The 18,831-nt window shown below is 36.6% G+C and overlaps 1 protein-coding gene across 7 annotated transcripts in view; it reads right to left on the reverse strand.

Moving 5' to 3' along the window:
* Nucleotides 1-346: 346 nt before the first annotated feature.
* The window catches only part of PLEKHA7 (pleckstrin homology domain containing A7), a 160,378-nt gene continuing 141,893 nt past the window's right edge, over nucleotides 347-18,831 (reverse strand). For all 7 annotated transcript variants that reach the window (XM_074918711.1, XM_074918710.1, XM_074918709.1 and 4 more), the window contains 10 exons: nucleotides 18,058-18,166; nucleotides 16,741-16,979; nucleotides 16,128-16,316; nucleotides 15,741-15,858; nucleotides 14,807-14,886; nucleotides 14,220-14,420; nucleotides 10,983-11,135; nucleotides 8,480-8,613; nucleotides 7,490-7,632; nucleotides 347-1,922 (listed from right to left, as the gene is read on the reverse strand). In XM_074918711.1, coding sequence (XP_074774812.1) covers nucleotides 1,900-1,922; nucleotides 7,490-7,632; nucleotides 8,480-8,613; nucleotides 10,983-11,135; nucleotides 14,220-14,420; nucleotides 14,807-14,886; nucleotides 15,741-15,858; nucleotides 16,128-16,316; nucleotides 16,741-16,979; nucleotides 18,058-18,166 — 1,389 coding nt within the window. In that variant the 3' untranslated portion in view covers nucleotides 347-1,899. The remainder of the gene's footprint in view (nucleotides 1,923-7,489; nucleotides 7,633-8,479; nucleotides 8,614-10,982; nucleotides 11,136-14,219; nucleotides 14,421-14,806; nucleotides 14,887-15,740; nucleotides 15,859-16,127; nucleotides 16,317-16,740; nucleotides 16,980-18,057; nucleotides 18,167-18,831) is intronic.

Consider the following 18,831-nt stretch of genomic DNA (forward strand, 5'->3'; position numbering starts at 1 on the left):
TGTTTCACCAGAAACTAAAGAGCTAAGAATGTGTCAGACAAACATAAGTATCTATGACACAGAAAGGACAGTAGTGTAGTCATTCTGTTTAGGGGATAACCCTGAAAAATCTTCAAGAATAGAGACAGATTTAATCAAATGCTAAGAAACATTTCTTAAAAAAAATAAAACAGAAGCTTTGGGGTAGGGGGAAGCTGATCCAAATCCCAGTGAAGTGCAAAACTGGGGAACTTCAACAGCACTTGAACCAAAGAAGAGCAAAACGTGATAAGAGCACAAACGACTCTGCATTTCCAACCACATGGATGCCGACAACAGAGCAGGCAAGACAAAAGCAATAGGAGGCAGTTATGTTAATATTTTAATCTGTACATATACCATTTTCCAAACTGTTACATTTTATTTAAATTAATGTTTTCTTGCAAAATATTCATTTATGCTTTCAAAACTTTTTATAAAGGCAAAAATAAATCATTATTTTGGCAAAAGGTTTTTAAGTTGATACTGGCAGTATTGAGGTAAAATAGATTGCATTAGCTAAATATATACTTTTAAGAATATTTCTGAGTATAGTGTTAATATAGTATGATTTGTCTTAAAGTCTGAAACTTGAAGGTCAATTTCAAGGGTTTTTACAGCTATTATTTGAATACAGCAAATGAACAAGTTAGTGGTTTCACAAAATACTGCAGAAGTATTTCTCAGTCATTCCTCATCCAGAGCTGAACTCAGCCAATAATTACATAAAGGGACACTTTTGCATGTCTTGTATTCAATGCATACACAGGTTTTTTTCAAGTAAAGTAGTTGCAGCAATTCATTTAATCTTATTTTCTCCTTATTTAAGTACCTCACCCTTTGCCCTATACATGAGTAAAACACTGAATTTCTAAGTTTGGCAAAGTTAAGCACCAGGTGAATACACATATGAAATTAGCAGGTGCCACATTAGTTTTGCTGTCTCCAGGATAAATACTAGTCAATACATCATATTGTAAAGTTTATTGGAAAAAAATCAAAAGAAAAATACATATTTACTAGTAAAATTACATACCCTATTATATTTTTTTATTGCTTAGTTCACATATTTTAGTTAGAAGTTTTCTTCTTCCACATCTCAGCTTTCAAAAAAATATGATTTGTTAGCTGTTGCTGAGGGGACAGCACTACGGTCAAGAGCAACTTAGCTTACTGTGAACTGATACCAGCAAGTTAATCACATGGGATTAAAAAAGGAAACAGGAGTTAAAACTGGCTTTCATTATGGCTTTCATGGAAAGTTTCAGCTATACAGTGGTTACTGATATTTAGAAATTCAAGCTAAAAGTTCCTTTCAGCGTATTATTTAATGGGCAAGAGGGTGGGTGAGTAACTCTACAATCGTACTCAATCCAAAACACCCTTTCGGCAAACCTCTCTCTTGCATTAGCTCTACTCATACACTATGAATGTGCTTCTAGGTTTGTTCAAATTTACATTTTTTTCATGAAACTTTACATTGTGCATCTGAGCCTGAGGGGGAAGTAAGAGCATCTTTTAAGATCTATGCAAGTAGCTTCTCTCAAAATGAATTCAGCCCTTGATTAAAAAAACAAAAACAAAAAAACAAAAACCAAAAAAACCAAACTAAACCATATTGTCCTAAAAATACATTGTCAGTATTTTACAGAGTTTATTAAAAGTGCCATTTATTCATATAAAAAATCTGAGCTAAACTGAAGTAAAAATAAGATGATTTTCAATTCTCTTCATTTTCATAGAAAATCCCCCTATTATTCTCTGAAGGTATTTCCAGAAGAACATGTCATCAGGCGATGAGTGTCTTCACAGAAAGCCGGTAATGAATCTCCTCTTTCTTCCACGCGGCATCACTAGGTGGGATTTGCTTTGAGTCTTATGTCAGTGTTCACTTACTGCTTTGGCTAGCATGAAGTAAAATAAAACATGGTTAAATACTAAAGTGAATACACTAATGCCAAGCACTAAGCACATTCAGGAAACTTTAACTAAAGCTTCTGCAGTGTGACAGAACGAACAATTCATAGAGGCACATTAAGTGAACAATTATCTCACAATGCAAATGATGCTTAAACTCCCATGTCCCCTGCATGTTGCTGGTTATTGCAATTATTTTCTTGATAATTTTCCTGAAGAAAATGTAAGGCTTTTTAAAAAAAAAAATATATATATATATGTAAATATATATCTATACACACACATGTATGTATGTAGATTTATATAGGCATGCGATACATGTTTTTAAATGAGTCTGGAATCACAGAATGGTTGGGGTAGGAAGGGACCTCTGAAGGTCATCTGGGCCAAGCCCCCTGCTCAACTCTAATAGCCTAGGACCATACGGTTATTCTTCTGGGTTCTTGAGGCCACACATAGGCACCACGTTCACGCACAAAGACCTCATGTGACAGTGATAATCAACGAGCATCTCCCTGGATATAACAGTAGACTCAAGTGCTATTCAGACACAGCAAAGATGGTAAAATCTGGTTCTCAGAAAGATAAATTGAACCAGAAAAGCAAATAGCTATTTCCTTCAAGATCTGTTGAGGCTCCTAAGGTCTATACACCTCTCGATGTAAATTTGTTATTTTTCACAAGCCTTTTTGAAGGCAGGTCACTGCCCATTTGGGCCTTTCTGGTTTGTGTTCATTTTTATTGAGATTTTCATTTTTTTGCACAGATATTTGACTCAGATTCATGTGAATAATAACAAAGGTATCTAAAGATTAACACTATTTGAGGTCTTCACTCAGTCAACCGTTTTTCCTACTTCATTTATGTTTTATCTTTTTGCTCAACATCAGGCAATAAAATTAGGCCAAAGGAAGCAGAAAGGTGAGAATAATTTCAAAGAAAACCATGAAAGCACGGGGAGTGTCTTAACTAAGGTACACTTAGCAGTTAAGTACCATAATATTTATAGGTTTTCCTATTTCAAATAGAGAAGACTGAAAATTCTACTGGGAAGGGATGACACATTTCTTTATAAGGACAATTAAACAATCATAATTCTAATAGTTGACATGAAAAAATATCCTAATTTGAGAAAAAAATCAAGTCTTCTTTTAACACAATTAAATGAAAAACACATCAAAGGTATGAAAGAGTCAAACATGATATTGCAGAATTAGTTATAAAGGGCCAAATTTTCAGCTCACCTCAATTAAGACTCTGATGTTTGTTCATGTATGAGACACCAGCCCATAAAAGAACCCCCTGCTTATACAACTTTGCACTTTGGATTCTCTTGTGCAGCAACTGTATATGCCACACGCAGGCAAAAATATCTACACATCCCTACGGTAGCCACAGGAACACACAACACTAGCCACCGGAGTACAAACTGCTGCTGAAAATCTGGCCCTATGCTATCGAGAGTACAGATACCTCTATCCTTCACCACAGTAAGATTATGGAAGCATCTTATCTGTAGAGCAACAGCAGTTATTTAAAGACTTTATTAGCCCACATGTTAGCTCATTAGAAGCAATCTTTACAAGAATAAAAGGTTTCTGAAAAATAGATGCATGCGTTCATTTGGATATAATTTCGGTTTAGTAAAAACGTTAAAATTCAGCAAGCCACAGCAAAGGTACAATGGCAAATCAGACATGCTGAGAGCAGTTAGTTCTTACTTTTAAGGTGTTTAAACAAATGTGTAGTGAAATCCATTGCTTAAGGGGGAGTGAGGTGGCTGTGGTACAGAAGGTGAGGGTGCTTTAGATGGATAGGTCAACTGCTGAGCTAGAAGGGATCACATACAGGAATTAGGCCGCACAATCAAACATTCACATTATAACAGAGCCACCTTAATTTTCTATCATGTGAATAGGAAACCTGATTAGTAATGTAATGAGGTGTTACACTATTTGAGTTACATAGAACACAATTCAAACAACAACATTTCTACCTGCGGTTTTTACTATTAGATGCATAAATTATGCAAATAAACATTCCTGTTTTGATGAGAATATGGACAATCGATCTTAAGATGACGTTTCACTGGAACATTTTAAGGCACACAACACCGATACACCCTAATCAAGCCCTGCTTTTAAAACTGCAGTTGTGGAATAGCACCTGTATTTGCTAATTTGGTTTCAAGATTTCACTGAGGTTGTACAGGTTTTCAGTACTTCTTTTGTTGCAAGCCAATGAGCGGAAACAAAGTAATATATAGAAATACTATCCAAAAAAAGATTTACAGATGCATATAGCATTTTGCTTAGTACAGTGCATGATACTGTAAATACATTTTGAGATCTCAGATTGAAATTTCAAGATAAATAATGATTAAAACTATCCTTGTTTATAAAACAGAATAAAGGTAAAGTATTAAAGACAACAATCATAAAACTAAACAGACTGAAACTCAGTCTTAAATTCTGCTTTTACATTTTGGAGGGGCAAAGGTAGACCTAATTCCAAAACATACAATTTAGGAAATGACTTCTTGACACTCCTACATTTGATTGTAATCTTTCAGATTCTTGGCATGATTTCCATTTAGCAGGTTAATTTCTTAGGAGGAACAAAGCAGCATTTTATTGCTCCTCTAAAAGGATTAGATAAATGTACAATTTGTAAGAGATTTATATTATCATAGCATCTTAAAACTACTTCCCCCTAAAAAGTAGGGAAAGTTAAGCTTCGCTGTCTTTCTCATAATCAAATCTTTGTAAAAATCCAGACCTTTAAGTTTTAGGTCTGCTTCATAAACAAGGAGCAAATGACAAGCCATACTTTAAAAATCAAACCACAAAAATAAAAATATGAAGGAATCGGTAAAGTTAAAACAAATGAGAATGTACAATCAGCTGTGCAAAGCACCAACTGCTTTTCTGTTTAATCAGTTGTGCTCATTTTGACTGGGATAGAATTAATTTGGATCTGTGCTGAACACAGTGCTGATAACACAGGGATGTTTTTGTTACCGCTGAGCAGGGCTTACACAGAGCCAAGGCCTTTTCTGCCTCTCCCCCCACCCCCAGCGAGCAGCCTGGGGGTGCACAAGGAGCTGGGAGGGGACACAGCGGGGACAGCTGACCCCAGGGGTATCCCCCACCCGACGGCTCATGCTCAGCACATACAGCTGGGGGAGGAGGAGGAAGGGGGGGACGTTCGCAGTGGTGGCGTTTGTCTCCCCAAGTCACCGTTACGCGTGATGGAGCCCGGCCGTGCTGGAGATGGCTGAGCACCCGCCTGCCCATGGGCAGGGGGCCATGAATTCCTTGTGTTGCTTTGCTTGCACACCCAGCTTTTGCTTTACCTGTTAAACTGTCTTTATCTCAGCCCATGAGTTTTCTCACTTTTACCCTTCTGATTCTCTCCTGCGTCTCGCTGGGGGCAGGGGGATTGAGCAACCAGCTGTGTGGCACTTAGTTGCCAGCTGGGGTTAAATCAGAACATCACTTTAGATCATGAGAAGGTTGTAACTAAAAAACCTGAACTCTTTTTATGGTTTCTATATTTTCTGTCAAACCCAAACCATGCTGTCTTTTTTTAGTATTCCTTGAAAGGTCTTTGTTTTGAAAGGAGCCGGTAATAACTGAAATCAAAGAGGGACACGTTACAAGAAGTGAATATTGGAGGTACAAATATGGCAATGAAAACTGCACGTGGACATAAAGGTTTGGGCTTCCTTAAAGAATCAAGTCCTTGACCACTATGTTAGGGTTTTTTAAGCGTCTGAAAGACAAAAAGAGCTAGCTGCTATACTTCACAAGGAAAATTAAAATTAAAAATCATCTCACAACTGACTGCAAATTTTCTCAAGCATCATTTAAACATTCTGGTGACAATACACACTTTAATTCCCTCTTCGGGGACAACTAGAGTTAAGAATATTTCTGTGGTTATGTATATCTATGAATATGTGGCGATCAAACTTTTGAAATAATTACAGTTAAAAAATTAAAATCTAAACCAAAAAAACTGTAGTAATGAAACCATAGCTACTACAATCACTATACAACATAGAAAGATCAAACATATTTCAGTTACTGCATCTCCACGCACACCAAGGAGTAAGGTAACCGGCCACATGAAGACTGTTCAGTATGGCAGGCACTCTGCTATTGTACTGACACAGAGGAATCATTTCAAGTAAGGGCTGTGTTCATCTTCATTGATCTTGGCTTCGGTGCTACCTGTTCCCAGAAGCTAGAACGCCTGTGGCAAAATGCTGCGTTGGTTCGTATCTCCTGAGACACTAAGTCCCACTCCATAACCAAAGTGCGCGAGTCCCTGTTACAAGGACCTGGTTACTAGAACTGGGACCAGACTGCCTGTGGAGAAGCTGTTTTGATGCACAGCTGCCTGAAGGCAGTGCTCCCAAGATTTTACAGTTCTGGGTTTTTTTTGTTTGTTTTGGTTTTTATATTGTCTAGCCTCCTCAGTGGATCATTTTATCATTTCCAGTCAGTTAAATTACCCACAGAATGTCTCCAAAGTCTCAAGATTTGTATCTTGAAAATGCATGCCTTCCCCTCAAAAAAATCGCATTTCCCTCAGGTTTAGCTGCCACTGCATCTGTGAGTACAGAGCCACATTCAATCAACAGTCTGCTACTACAGATGCATGTTATGCATCTGGATATTGAATAATCTGCCTGTAATGGGAAGGTCTTCAGGGTTTCTGTCACAAGTGCCATAAGTTTAAAGTGACAACTTCAGATGAGAAATGTGCACATTTTTTCTCCATCATGGTTAAAGTTTCCATTATTTCCATTCTCCACTGGAACAGTGAACTGTGCCAGTTATAAATGGCCAGTCAGATACGTGCTAGAATAGCTGCCGCATGTATTACTGTGTCATACAAATCTCTTGACAGTTCTTACTTATTTCAACTATAAAGCAATCAAGAGTGAAATTATCACTTTTAGTAACATACTGCAAAGGATCTATTAATTTCCAGGCATCAAGCAGAATTTATGCATGGCTGTCTTGCTCTGACCTCTAATCTTGGTCACCAGACAGAAACATGCCAATACCCATTTTGCAATGTCTTTTTCAGCCTGTTGTCATACAGCTCAAGCTGCAAATGCCTGTACTCTAATCTCAATCACCAGACCAGGGAATCCTTCTGTTAAAAAATTAAAAATCCCTCTGTCTTGATTTTTTAAGTCACAGATCAATTTACTTTCTAAAAATGAATACAGAAATATCTCACTTAATATAATTATAGGGAATTCATTGAAGATGATAATTTTTTAGTACTATTAGTAAGAGCAAGTTTCCAAGCTCTGAATGTACTTATCATAGTATTTTTTCCCCTTCACCCTGTCCACTGGAGGCCAAATACTCAACATAAATCTCCAGTCTCTATACATTCGCTATCTATACACACTTTTTGCTATTTTGAATATGAATGACTAAAACTCTCTCTTACATCAGGGGTTCAGCAACAACCCTGCAACTTTAGAAGCTGGTAAGAAATAGCTGTTATTTTGTAAATAACTAAGTATTACCTGCTACCTCCTTGCTCCTCTGAGAGGCTTCAGAAGCCAAAGCGTATGATATGGTAATGATGCGCTCCTGCTCTTGCAGCTGTGAATCTAAATCAACCGAGTTGTGTTTGTCCTGGGCAACAGTAGGCTGTAGATTGTGCATACTAGTGGGAAAGTGCAAAACAACATTAACATTTTCAAACATGAAGAAGAATCCACCATGCAGATGAGAACCAGCTTGAATTCATACAGCAGTTTTCAGATCTCATCTATCAAGCTCCGTATTTTATTGACATTCTTTAAAGTAGTGTTAGGTAATGTATGTGAATGACTACAGCATACAGTGACAAAGGATGAGGCCATTACACATTCAGTCACAACTTCTGCATAGCCTTAAGTATATCTGAAAGTCCTTTGGTGTAAATACACCGTTTACATGAAAGCACTATCAAAAAGTACTGTTTATTTGAAGCTGTTAACAAAATTTCTTGTTAGTGCCCACAGGAAAAGGCATATACCTCGTGGTACTCAGGCACAGCCTCTTTAATTGTCTCCCGAAGAGACAGCAGATACTTGAGGTAATCAAATTCTTGAAACTGAATGTTTCAGAGCTGTAAGTAGCCAAAAGCATTCTTTCAGAACTTCAGCTTTCTGGAGGCAACAGAGCCTCTTCTCACACTGACTTCTCTTCTGCTTTTGGCCAGATCTGTGCCTTTCCTTCCTCCTCACCCTCATCTACAAATTGCTTGGTAAGGACTCACTACTATTTTAGGATGCTCTGAACAAGAAAATGGACATATACAAAATTTGTCATTATCTCTTCTACCCTGTTTTTAAAAGATTTAAGTATACTACATAAGTTCTGTGGGCATTTTCTAAAAGCCACAAGCTACATTTAGATAATTCAAATAGGAACTAAGACTGTTTTATGAAGTTAGTTCCCAACGTTTAACACCAGCCCCTATATAAGATTTGAAAAAAAACAAAACAAAACAAAACAAAACAACTGACCTTGATTTAGTAAGAATATTCTTTATCTTTTCTGCTTTACGCTGCCTTGCTGCCAGTTCTTCTGTAGAAAGAGGCTCTTCTGGCTCCAGTTCAACATAGCGTTCGGGTATTGCAACCTTCTCAGGTTTTGACAGCTGTGGAAAGAAAGCAAGCATCAAGTTTTTTAAAAAAAAATTGACATAAATTCTCCTCAATGGAAGAGCACAGTAAAAAGAATAAGGCATGGGTTTTCACAGCCAATACATGTACCTGATGCTAAACACTCTGCCTGGATATAAGCTGATGCCCTTTTAACAGTGTCTTTTCCCTCTGATTCATTTTACTTTAGAAGATAGATCGAACAAACATTAAAGGGATTACACAAGAAGTCAGAATCAACAGTGAACTTTTTTTAGCTCAGGCATAAAGTCCAACGGAGGACGCTACTTAAAGCTGTTACAGTAGAAAGAAGCAACCACTACAAGACTGACTGGACAACCTGAGATTTTAATGTCAGAATATTTATGTCATGACAGTGAGGACTTCCTACAACTGAAAGGAAATATCACCTGAAGTTTTAATCTAAGATATCATTCTTTTGTGACTGCATGATCTTCTGTGAGCAGTGGAGAAAAACAAAACAAAACAAAACAAAAAAACAACCCAAACAACAAACCAGCAGTTTGTAATCATATTAGGAAATTCTTGGACTATAAAATCTGAAATCCTAGGTGTTCAAAAGTTGTCTAGGGAACTGATCCAGAAATACAATAGCATTGTGCAACTGTAACAACACACTGCATGCACATGATTATGTAGATTGAAAATTTTCATATGATTGTACAAAAGCTAGCAACAAGTTTTCGTTAGAATCAGTTTCTTTGTAGGAAAACTTTGCTCCACATGAGATCTAAATCACCCAATGAAAATTCAGTTTACAAATGGACCCTGAATGCTTATACAGACAGACTGCTTCTGAAAAGCACAATAGAGGATGTGTGAATAAATAAGTAAAAGGAGAAGAATTTTTTTTTTTCTTCTCCTTTTTGGAGTTTTGTTAAAACACTCATGAGGTGATGAGTTTTCAAAATTCAAAGTTTTAAATAAAAATAATCCTAAATTCTTCACCACTGAATTTAGTTCACACTAATTCAATGGCATATGTAAAGTGCCCTGACCTCACCCCCAGTGATTAGGCTCTAATTTGCAGGCAATCATAGGCCCAAAGCATACAGTACAGTCATTGGCACTCATAACCACATTGAAATCACAACCTCAAATTTTTAAACTTCTTTCTCAGTAAACTCAAGGCCAATGCTTCCCAAAAAACCCTCATTTTCCAGTACACTTCCTTAACTTCAAATCCAGCTCCTTTGCAGCTCCGTAGCTATACATACATATTTTCTCTTTTTTATTTAAAATGTACATATCTATCTCCACACTATAACTAACTTAGATGGGTTCTCCTGCCACTTCCAGAACAACAAACTCAGTTATCATGTGAACAGCAGATTTAGTGGCCTTAAAGACTCAACTAAGTACATTTCCTTACGAGGCACAGAAATACCTCAGGTACAGAAGTGCCTGCCAGGCGAAGAGGATGGGTACACGAAATGGAAAAGGACAACCTGGGTAACCTGAGAAAGAAGCTTTACATCCAGAGCTTCAGTCCTGCTTTAGCTACTCTGAAGTAAGACAGCAATGCCTACAAGCAAAAATGTTTCCTACCCTAGGCTTAGGGCGCTGATTTGGATGTACAAAGTGATTTCCTTAGCCTGGAAGGCTTTCTGGAAAAAAAAAAAATAATAGCAGAGTGCAACAAGGAAAGGCAATACAACAGAATTATTTTTTCTGTTCAGGAGCACCGCATTTTCTGTAGAAAATATACAAATATTAATTGAAAGATACATTCATTATAGAGATCAACAGATAATGACTCAGGGATTCAACCTCTTACAAATACCTCTCTCTGTAAAATGATTCATGGCCAACAGCTTGCAGAATAGTAGAGGTGCTTACTAGTCTAATTGGTATTAGTCACTTTACTAATTTTCCATCTACCATGGCCTTTTACACAATGCATCATTCCTGAAATCCTTCCAATTGCTATATTCTTTCTTTTCCACCAGATGGCTCAATCGCATTTCAAACAAATACTTTACTGGTAAGATCTAGGGCCCAGAACACCAACCAACATTTGAAAAGCCGACAAAAAGGTGTTTTCTGTTCTGATCAGAATAAAGCAGTGGTCCCTCTTCTCTACTATGTTTGGCCAGTCAAAATGAAGAGTAAGGTAGCTCTGGGGAACTAACTTTTCCTTCATTGTTGTTTCCTTTTTTCAAACACAATATGAACATGAACCATACAGAGATTCTAAGTGCCAGGCTGTCAGTTTTCAATACCCAGAAGACCCTTTTTAGTTCAAACCCTCAGCTAACTTCTGAAAGAAAAGATGAGAATTCACTACCTAAAACTTAATATTTTGGAGCACAGAATAAGAGGCAAAAAAAATGATGAGTGTTACCTCTCTGCTGATGTCTAAATCATAGTCTTGAGGCTCCAGGTCTGTCTCTGTCACTGCTACTGGCTGAACTTTTAACCATTCATTTTCATCCTTGTCTTCTCCACGAATTGCCCTCTCAAGTAACTGCAAATCAAATTCTTGCTCTCGCTTCCACTGGTAATAGATACAAAACAATTAACAGCATTCAACCATACTGCCAAATTTATCATTTAGCAATGTACATTACTACTGCTGCAAATGCTACACTGCTGAAAGAATCCACAGAGCAAACCCCTTAACTGACAGGAAAAAGAAAATACAACTGTTAGAACATATGGTTGGGAGATTTGATCTCTAGCTCTGCTGCACAGATTTGAGAGTATTGTTTAATTTTACAGGTAACGTTCAGCAGTATTAAATTCTAACGAAAGTATTAATCACAATTTCACAAATGCCGATTAACATGGAACTAGCTAAGCACAAACACCTTTGGAAGCACAGATGTCAATGCAAGCGAGTCTACAGACTGACAGACTCGTCCTAGGCATTCTAACCAGGCCGTGCTGTGTGATTTTGAATCTCTGCACAGAAAGGGTATTTATACTGTAGGTTGAGAATTGCAACGTGAAAATTTGATGTATCTTTTTTTAGAATAATACCTAGTGTTTAAAGCTGATAATATTTTATGTAACAGCATTAATTGTCTTAAATTCAAAAATAATAGTTTAGTAACTTCTAAGCTCTTCTGACTTTACTAAAAGCAGTATCTATCTACCTGCAAAGACAAAAAAAGCTTTCACATTCTGTCTTTACAAGGTAAATAAGCAGCATAATTTGGGAGTTGCAGTATCATTACACAGTAGCTCCTTCACAACTACATGCAGTACAGCCACATATAAACTCACGCTTAAGAACACTATCAACACTTTTTTGTTCAAAAAATTAAGTTCAGTTGCATCATCATTCCATTCAGCAGCTCTCAGCAACTTTACCATACAGAGTTGAACCACAATATTAAAAGCAGTGGGAAAAAGAAGGGACAAAAAGAACAATAAAAAATTTATCTCCTCAAGCATTTGGGGGTATCAGTAGGAGAATGTGCTTTATATTTTTCTTAAAATATCTCCAGTATTTCTGTTACAAATTTCTGGCTTATTTTGGTTGAAGTTTGAACTTGATGTGCAAGTTCATTTAACTTCATTATGCTACTTGCATTAATGTATCTAATTTAAACCTATTCATGCACAAGCTCTCAATATTCACTCAGAAGATACATATATTCCATGTATATTAAAAAAGTTAAATAGCTAAAAGGCAATTATATCAAAAATTAGGATGTTTCTTTATAGAACTTAAAAGAGGAAAAAAAAAAGTTCTCTCATACGAGTACTCCAAATTCATTCCTCTACTCATATTCGAACCAGGCCTGATTGACATAGTATATTTTAAATACACAGAATCATTTTCAAGTTACGATATATAGGTAAGAAAAACATCAAACCATTCTTACGAAGCAGTATTTTTATTGGCTTTGATGTTGCGATTTTTACATTAAAAAGGCATCGTATATAACAAATGAATTCATCTACTGTGATCAATACTTAAAATGTCATACTACACTTGAGAGCTGACCGATTAAAAATTAAGAGTTACACATACAATGTATGTTTAAAGCAAATGTTACATACGGAGCAGCACTTCAATTGTACATTTAATGGTTTGCCATTTTGGCTGCTAAATAATTGTAATGCTGTAAGTAATTGTGCTATCAAACATGCTTTTTGCGTATCGAAGCCCTATACGTACAAGAGGTGACCTCGACAAAACATTGCTAGGGCTGAAAGTTTCTATTTTCATTCTTTACAGCAAGAAAAAGACCAAGATGGCACCCAAATTGATAGATAAAGTGTTTGCCACAGATGTTAATAAGGAGTGTTACAAAAATGTTTAAATTCAACTTGCGTATGTTATGCGAGTCAGGCAACATAAGAAGCTCAGATTTACTACTTCTAATTAAAATATGAAAATAACAGTGATACTATAGTTCTACAGTTCCAAAATATTATGCACTATCTTTATTAAACTTGTGATTGCAAAACAGAAGACAAAATAGATGAATGTCTCCAAATAGTGCACTCGTATTTACTGGGAAAGTAAATACAAATAACTGACTGTAAATTAGTGCTACTGAACAGTGGGAATGAAAGGCTGAATATTAAACTTTTTTTTAATGCTAGCAATTGACACACAATGTACTAAATGCAATTAAGCCTGGTAAAAATTGAGTAGTCCAGTTAGAAATTTTAAAATAGCTACAAAATTCTGCAAATTAAAAACAAGCAAACAAAAAAAGAGGCATTAGGTATGATGAGTGACAAATCTAAAAGCAAGAGATCTTGTGCAATGAATTAGGTAAAACAAGGTGATCATTCTAAAGCTCTAGTGGACCAAATAAAAAAATAAATTAAAAGACCACAGCATAAGTGCAATTACAGTACGATCTTGGTTTAGCACCAAGTGAGCGACTGGGTAACTTCACCAATTAGAATTGCTTTGGTTAGTATCCAAAATGTATAATTACAAACTTATCCTCTGTACAGCATTTAATCTCAGAACGCAACAAAAAAATCTTTCTCTTCAGCAGCTTAAATTTGAGCCTTATTAGAATATTCTACATTTTGATCTTTAAAGAAGAATTTGTATCAGTTAAAATACATTAGCTCTTACATAAATTTCTAATCTGCATGATTAGATTTTAAAACTGATTATCCATTTATCATCTCTTTAAGAAAAACCAAACACACACCACCTTGGTCTGATATTACCATGACTATCTTGCAGCCTAATTTAGGAATTAAAAAGAAAAATACTCATGATGATTAAGAACATTCTAAAAGGCCCATTCCATTGTGAAGAAGTTTTAAAACTGTACAAGCTTCTTACACTTTCTAAATACAATTCCAATAAAAACCAGTCATGTCTCTGAAATCACTCCAATATACTCACATCTCCACTCAGCACACCAACCTCTGACCAACTTACCTGCTGAACCTGCTACATATACCATAACTACTAGTAAAAAAAAAAAAAAAAATCATCTATTACTCACACTCTCTGAACTCATTTTATACTGTATAACACCAATTTATAATAATTAGACTAGAAGCATCACACACACTCAAGTGAAAGTGCTAGCTAGGAAAAAAAAAAATCCAAAGATATTTTTAGTTTAGTCCTTTTAAGGCATATCTAACATACTGAGCCTATGTCTGCAGAAATGGGCCTGATGAAAGACCGAGATGAAACAGACTGCCTTTCTCCTTGGCTAAGAGTTCTCTTGCGTTCACGAACTAATGCCTTCTGATGTCGCTTCATTCGTTCTAGTTGCTCCTCTGCACTCATCTTGCCTCTCTGGTGGTCTCCAGAGTATAAACGTTCCAAGGCACTCTTTGGTCTCTCCTGCAGAATTCACAAGGCACACAAAACACATGTTGTAATTAATACTTTATAAGAAGTATACAAGAAATAAACTCTTTCTCCTACCTTATTACTAAATTAATTTTTTTTTCTATTATTTTTGCATTAAATTGAATATTTCAACTCTGTATTTTCTATTAGTAGGGTTAATTTTCTGTTCTAAATGTTGTTTCATAAATCTATGCCAAATAAAGTTGTCTGTCCCTGATACATTTAAGAAAGTTAAAAATTGGAGATTTTATTAGGTCACAGGTTTGGTCCTCTCCCATGCTACTATGGTCCCACTTCCTGCTATGCAAAATACATTCTGGACCTAAATGTTTTGAACAGTTCAGACATTTGCCTTCAGATGTTCATTTAAAACTTACCTTGGACCTATCCCTTCGTAGTGTTGCATATGATGAAATGGTAGATGATTGGTGCAACCTGGAAGTTGATCCAGATAAACCTTTATAAAGAAAAAGAGAATGCTTTAAAACCAAATGACAGACAAAATGAAGACAAGTGTCACATTTTTTAAATGATCATGCTTTTTCTACGGCAATCTGCTTACTATTTTAGCTCACGTTTCAGATTTTGCAGTTCAGAAGACCATGAGAGGCATGAAATTCATTTCAGCCAAAAGTAATGTGTTTCAGGTCACTATTGATCAAAATTCAGAAAGACGTACAATAATTGAGAAGCTTATATTAAATGAGGTGTGGGGTGAACTCAGCTGTACAACAGTAGATAAGCTGTTCAAATAATCACATTTGTATGAAGAAAAATAAACTTTAACATTCACAGTAAGAAAGGAAAGAAATAAGAAGAAAATGGCTAAGAAATTAATTGTTCTTTCCCAAATAACCTCTCTATCCTCATTTGTGAAACAGTTATAGGACTGTAGCACAATGGGGATCAAGTCTCAAGTCACATGTAGCATCTGGGGGCATTACATTCATATTCTTTATCACTTTCATTTCAATGGCAATGTTAAGCGTTTAAAAAAAATACTTGAGTTTGTAGAAGATCGCACAAAGTAAGAGGAAAAATTACTCTGAATATAGGAGACAATCTAATAGCAGATTTCATGTTTTGCTATGCTTTTTTTAAAGCATTATGCATTAAGTTGCTTTGCAAAAGGCTGGTTGTCTGTAATGGCACCATTAAAATGCACAAAATCTCTAGACTTTCACAGCACATTATAGTTAATCTAAAAATAATGATCTGATGATAAAGACCCATCTCCAGAAAATCCTAGGAGAGGAAAGTTCCTATACAGACAGCACTGTTAAAAATCAGCTACATAAATTCCTGGCTTACCACGGGTAGGTAATGTCTGGTACCCACTGTCAGAGCTTATTAAACCACTGGAAGGTTGGCTGAGGTCACCACCTATTGTTGCTAGTTCTGGTTCACTCATGTATGAGCGCAGTTCCACCTATACGGAAAAATACTCAGCTCAAATGAAATCACAGACAGCAAGTCTTAACAATCTTAAAACAAATCCTAAAGCTTTGTTTCTGGATTACTACATCTCTGTCATTATTACGTGACACGGATCTCTCCCTGCCATTACTATCTCTCTGCTGTTATATCTCTCTCCTTATTACAAGACCTAGATGTCTATATATTTTACAGACAATAGTATCTTTTATTATAGGTTCACATATCTTTAAAGTGCAGGTGTATAGGTGTATGAGCACTCACCCTATAATCTCCATTCACATACTGTCCAAGTTCTCTGTCTCTCTTTCTTTCATCTGACTGCCGCTTCAGGCCCCGCACTGATGTGTGTCTGATGACAGTGGCTTCTCTCGGGAGAGGTGGGACGGCTGGTGGCTGATCATCAGGACTGTACAACTGAGGGAGAGGAGGTCTGGGCGGTGCTTCATCTTCCTGGTAACAGGAAAGCACAAGTATTTGGCAAACAATCTGAAAACAATCTGGCGTAAACTGACTGAAAGTTCATTACGTCATATGAGGTATTGGTGACTGCTTTAGCATGCTCTGCTCTGTCCAAGCCAGGAGCTTGAGGCTTTAAAGACTAAACAAGCCCCAAGAAAGCAAATAACTAACCAACCACAAAGCATAAGCAAGGAAGGCTGCTCATCATCATAAACCAGCATATGGCTACTGTATGTAAAGCCCCAGGTTATGCACATGTATTCTGCTGTACGTGCTATTGTGCAGTTTCTACACAAACACCTTGTGTCTCCCTGTTGTGCCTCCACACTGGGTGCACTTTGTAACGAGGAAACTGTCACTGTTTCTGCCAGAAATGGAAACACTGGTGAATGAATCTCACAAGAGCAGTACTTACAACCTTTGGCTTGAGCTTAATGGGCGACTGAAGAGGTGGCTCGATTTTTTTCAGCTGCTGTGCTTGGTGCTGCAGTCTGGCCTGGAAATAAGGCTGTGGATACAGCCTAACCTCCAGAGGGGATTTAACCGGACTGGGAGGAGGGCTTTGTGGTGCTGAAAGTTTGCCCTCCGCAGTTGTGAGGGAAGCTGGTAAGGAAGGCACTGAAGACTGAGAAAATGAAGGCACTATTTTTCTCTCTAGAGGAAAAAAAATGCAAATGTATTACATGTTATTTCTTATTGATAAGGTTCATAAGAATAGCAATTAACATCCTTAGACTTCATAAAACAGCCCTAATACTCTGCACATTGCTTTGAACACAAACAGGGGTTTTTTTGGACATTAAAATGTTTGATTGTAACATTATAGCAGAGTTGAAAAACATTTTTTTGATGATGATCAAGCAAGTCTTTCAGGCCAAAAATAACACCACCCACTTTCATATCATCCAGTAAAATTCCTTGGAGAGGGCAGTGGGAGGAAAGGAAGGAAAAGCCCGAGAGTCATACAAAATCAGTACATAGGCTGTATCTGGCCCTGTGCCACAGATTCCTTAAGATGCCTATAGATTTAGACAAGGCTAAGCATTCACAGCCTTATTTTATTTAAGATCTCACCATCTCAGAACTATTTTATCTCTGTATGTAAAAGGTAAGCAAAGATACTTTAAATATAAAGTGAATTTACAGTAGGCGTTAACAGTCTCTTGCTATCCCAATGCATTAGGTCTTTTTGAAACATAATAAAGTGATTAAAATGCAGACCACACACACTTTCCCTTACTCCTTTCCATTGCTGATGTTGTTGCTCTGCCCACGAAACACTTGCCTGAAGAGGGAGGGGGAAGGCAACTGCAGCAAGGGCAGTTGGGCAGCATCCAAGGAGGGGAGGGGAGGGGGGGGAAGGCAGAGAAGAACACAGACTAGAGCTCCTGGACAGAATGCAGAATAGATACTACGGTGGTATGAGCCTGGCATGTGATAGAAACTCCTTCATCAATTTGAAGAACTTAGCCCATTATTCTTGTTCTTATCGTTCCCTTTTTTATGGCTTGTTACATTTTAGTGCCGTCAGTATGTGAAAACAAACAACAAAAAACCTTTTTACCACCTCAATCAAAGAAATACCAAGTTAATGTGCTCATTCAACAGAGATTCTCTTGTAGCAGAATTAAGTGGATTTTCTACAGCAGAACAAACTTCTAGACTATCTGCACAGATCCAAAGATTCAGCTGCCTTTCTATATTTTTTAAGTTTTAATTATGTTATCCTTACCTGGATTCTTGATAGAGTCTACTATAGTTTTGTAGTTCGTTTTATTTGCACTCAAACCAGCTGTAACATCTTCAATTCTCCACAAGTCTTTCTGTATTTGCGTTTTCTCCTGATGTTTGTAGTGAAAGAAAAAGAGAAAAAATCAATTATATCTCATTTTTAATTTATTATGAGCTGCTGCTTCTTCTGATACCAAAACCAAACTAACATTTCAGAACTTACATGAAAACCTAGGAGTCTAGACATTAGTTAAATAATTATTTTAAAATTTACAAACAAACAAACAAACCAACCCCCAAACCAACATATCTTGCCCATAAAATTCATTAGAGCATTTTCTGAGTCTTGGAAGACTTCCTATAGAAGACTGGGGGAAAGACACACGTCTACTTTTTTGTCTACAATATTATTCAAGCTACAAAAACCTAGTTTAAATGTTCTACATAAAGTGAGCTTACATAACCTTTTTCATTTGAACTTTGTTCTTAAATCCTATACTAACACACTTAAGACTGCTACTTCAGCCACACAAAACTCATCTTAATACATTTAGGGGAAATGTCCAATATTAAAAAAGCAAAAAATTAGTATTGCCTCCCCAAATACTGCCATGAACTTCCTAATGGCTTTTAATAGATGAAATATAAACCCCAAGCTAACTCAGAAGGGCTGACAAATTTAATTTCTGCTTATATTTGGGTGGTTAGGCCTACTGGACATGCTAAAAAAAATATATTGCTGCTGTTCCAGGATTTGGTCTCATCTTGCATCCTA

The sequence above is a fragment of the Athene noctua genome, chromosome 14 (assembly GCF_965140245.1).
Source record: "Athene noctua chromosome 14, bAthNoc1.hap1.1, whole genome shotgun sequence".
In the NCBI taxonomy this organism is placed as follows: domain Eukaryota; kingdom Metazoa; phylum Chordata; class Aves; order Strigiformes; family Strigidae; genus Athene; species Athene noctua.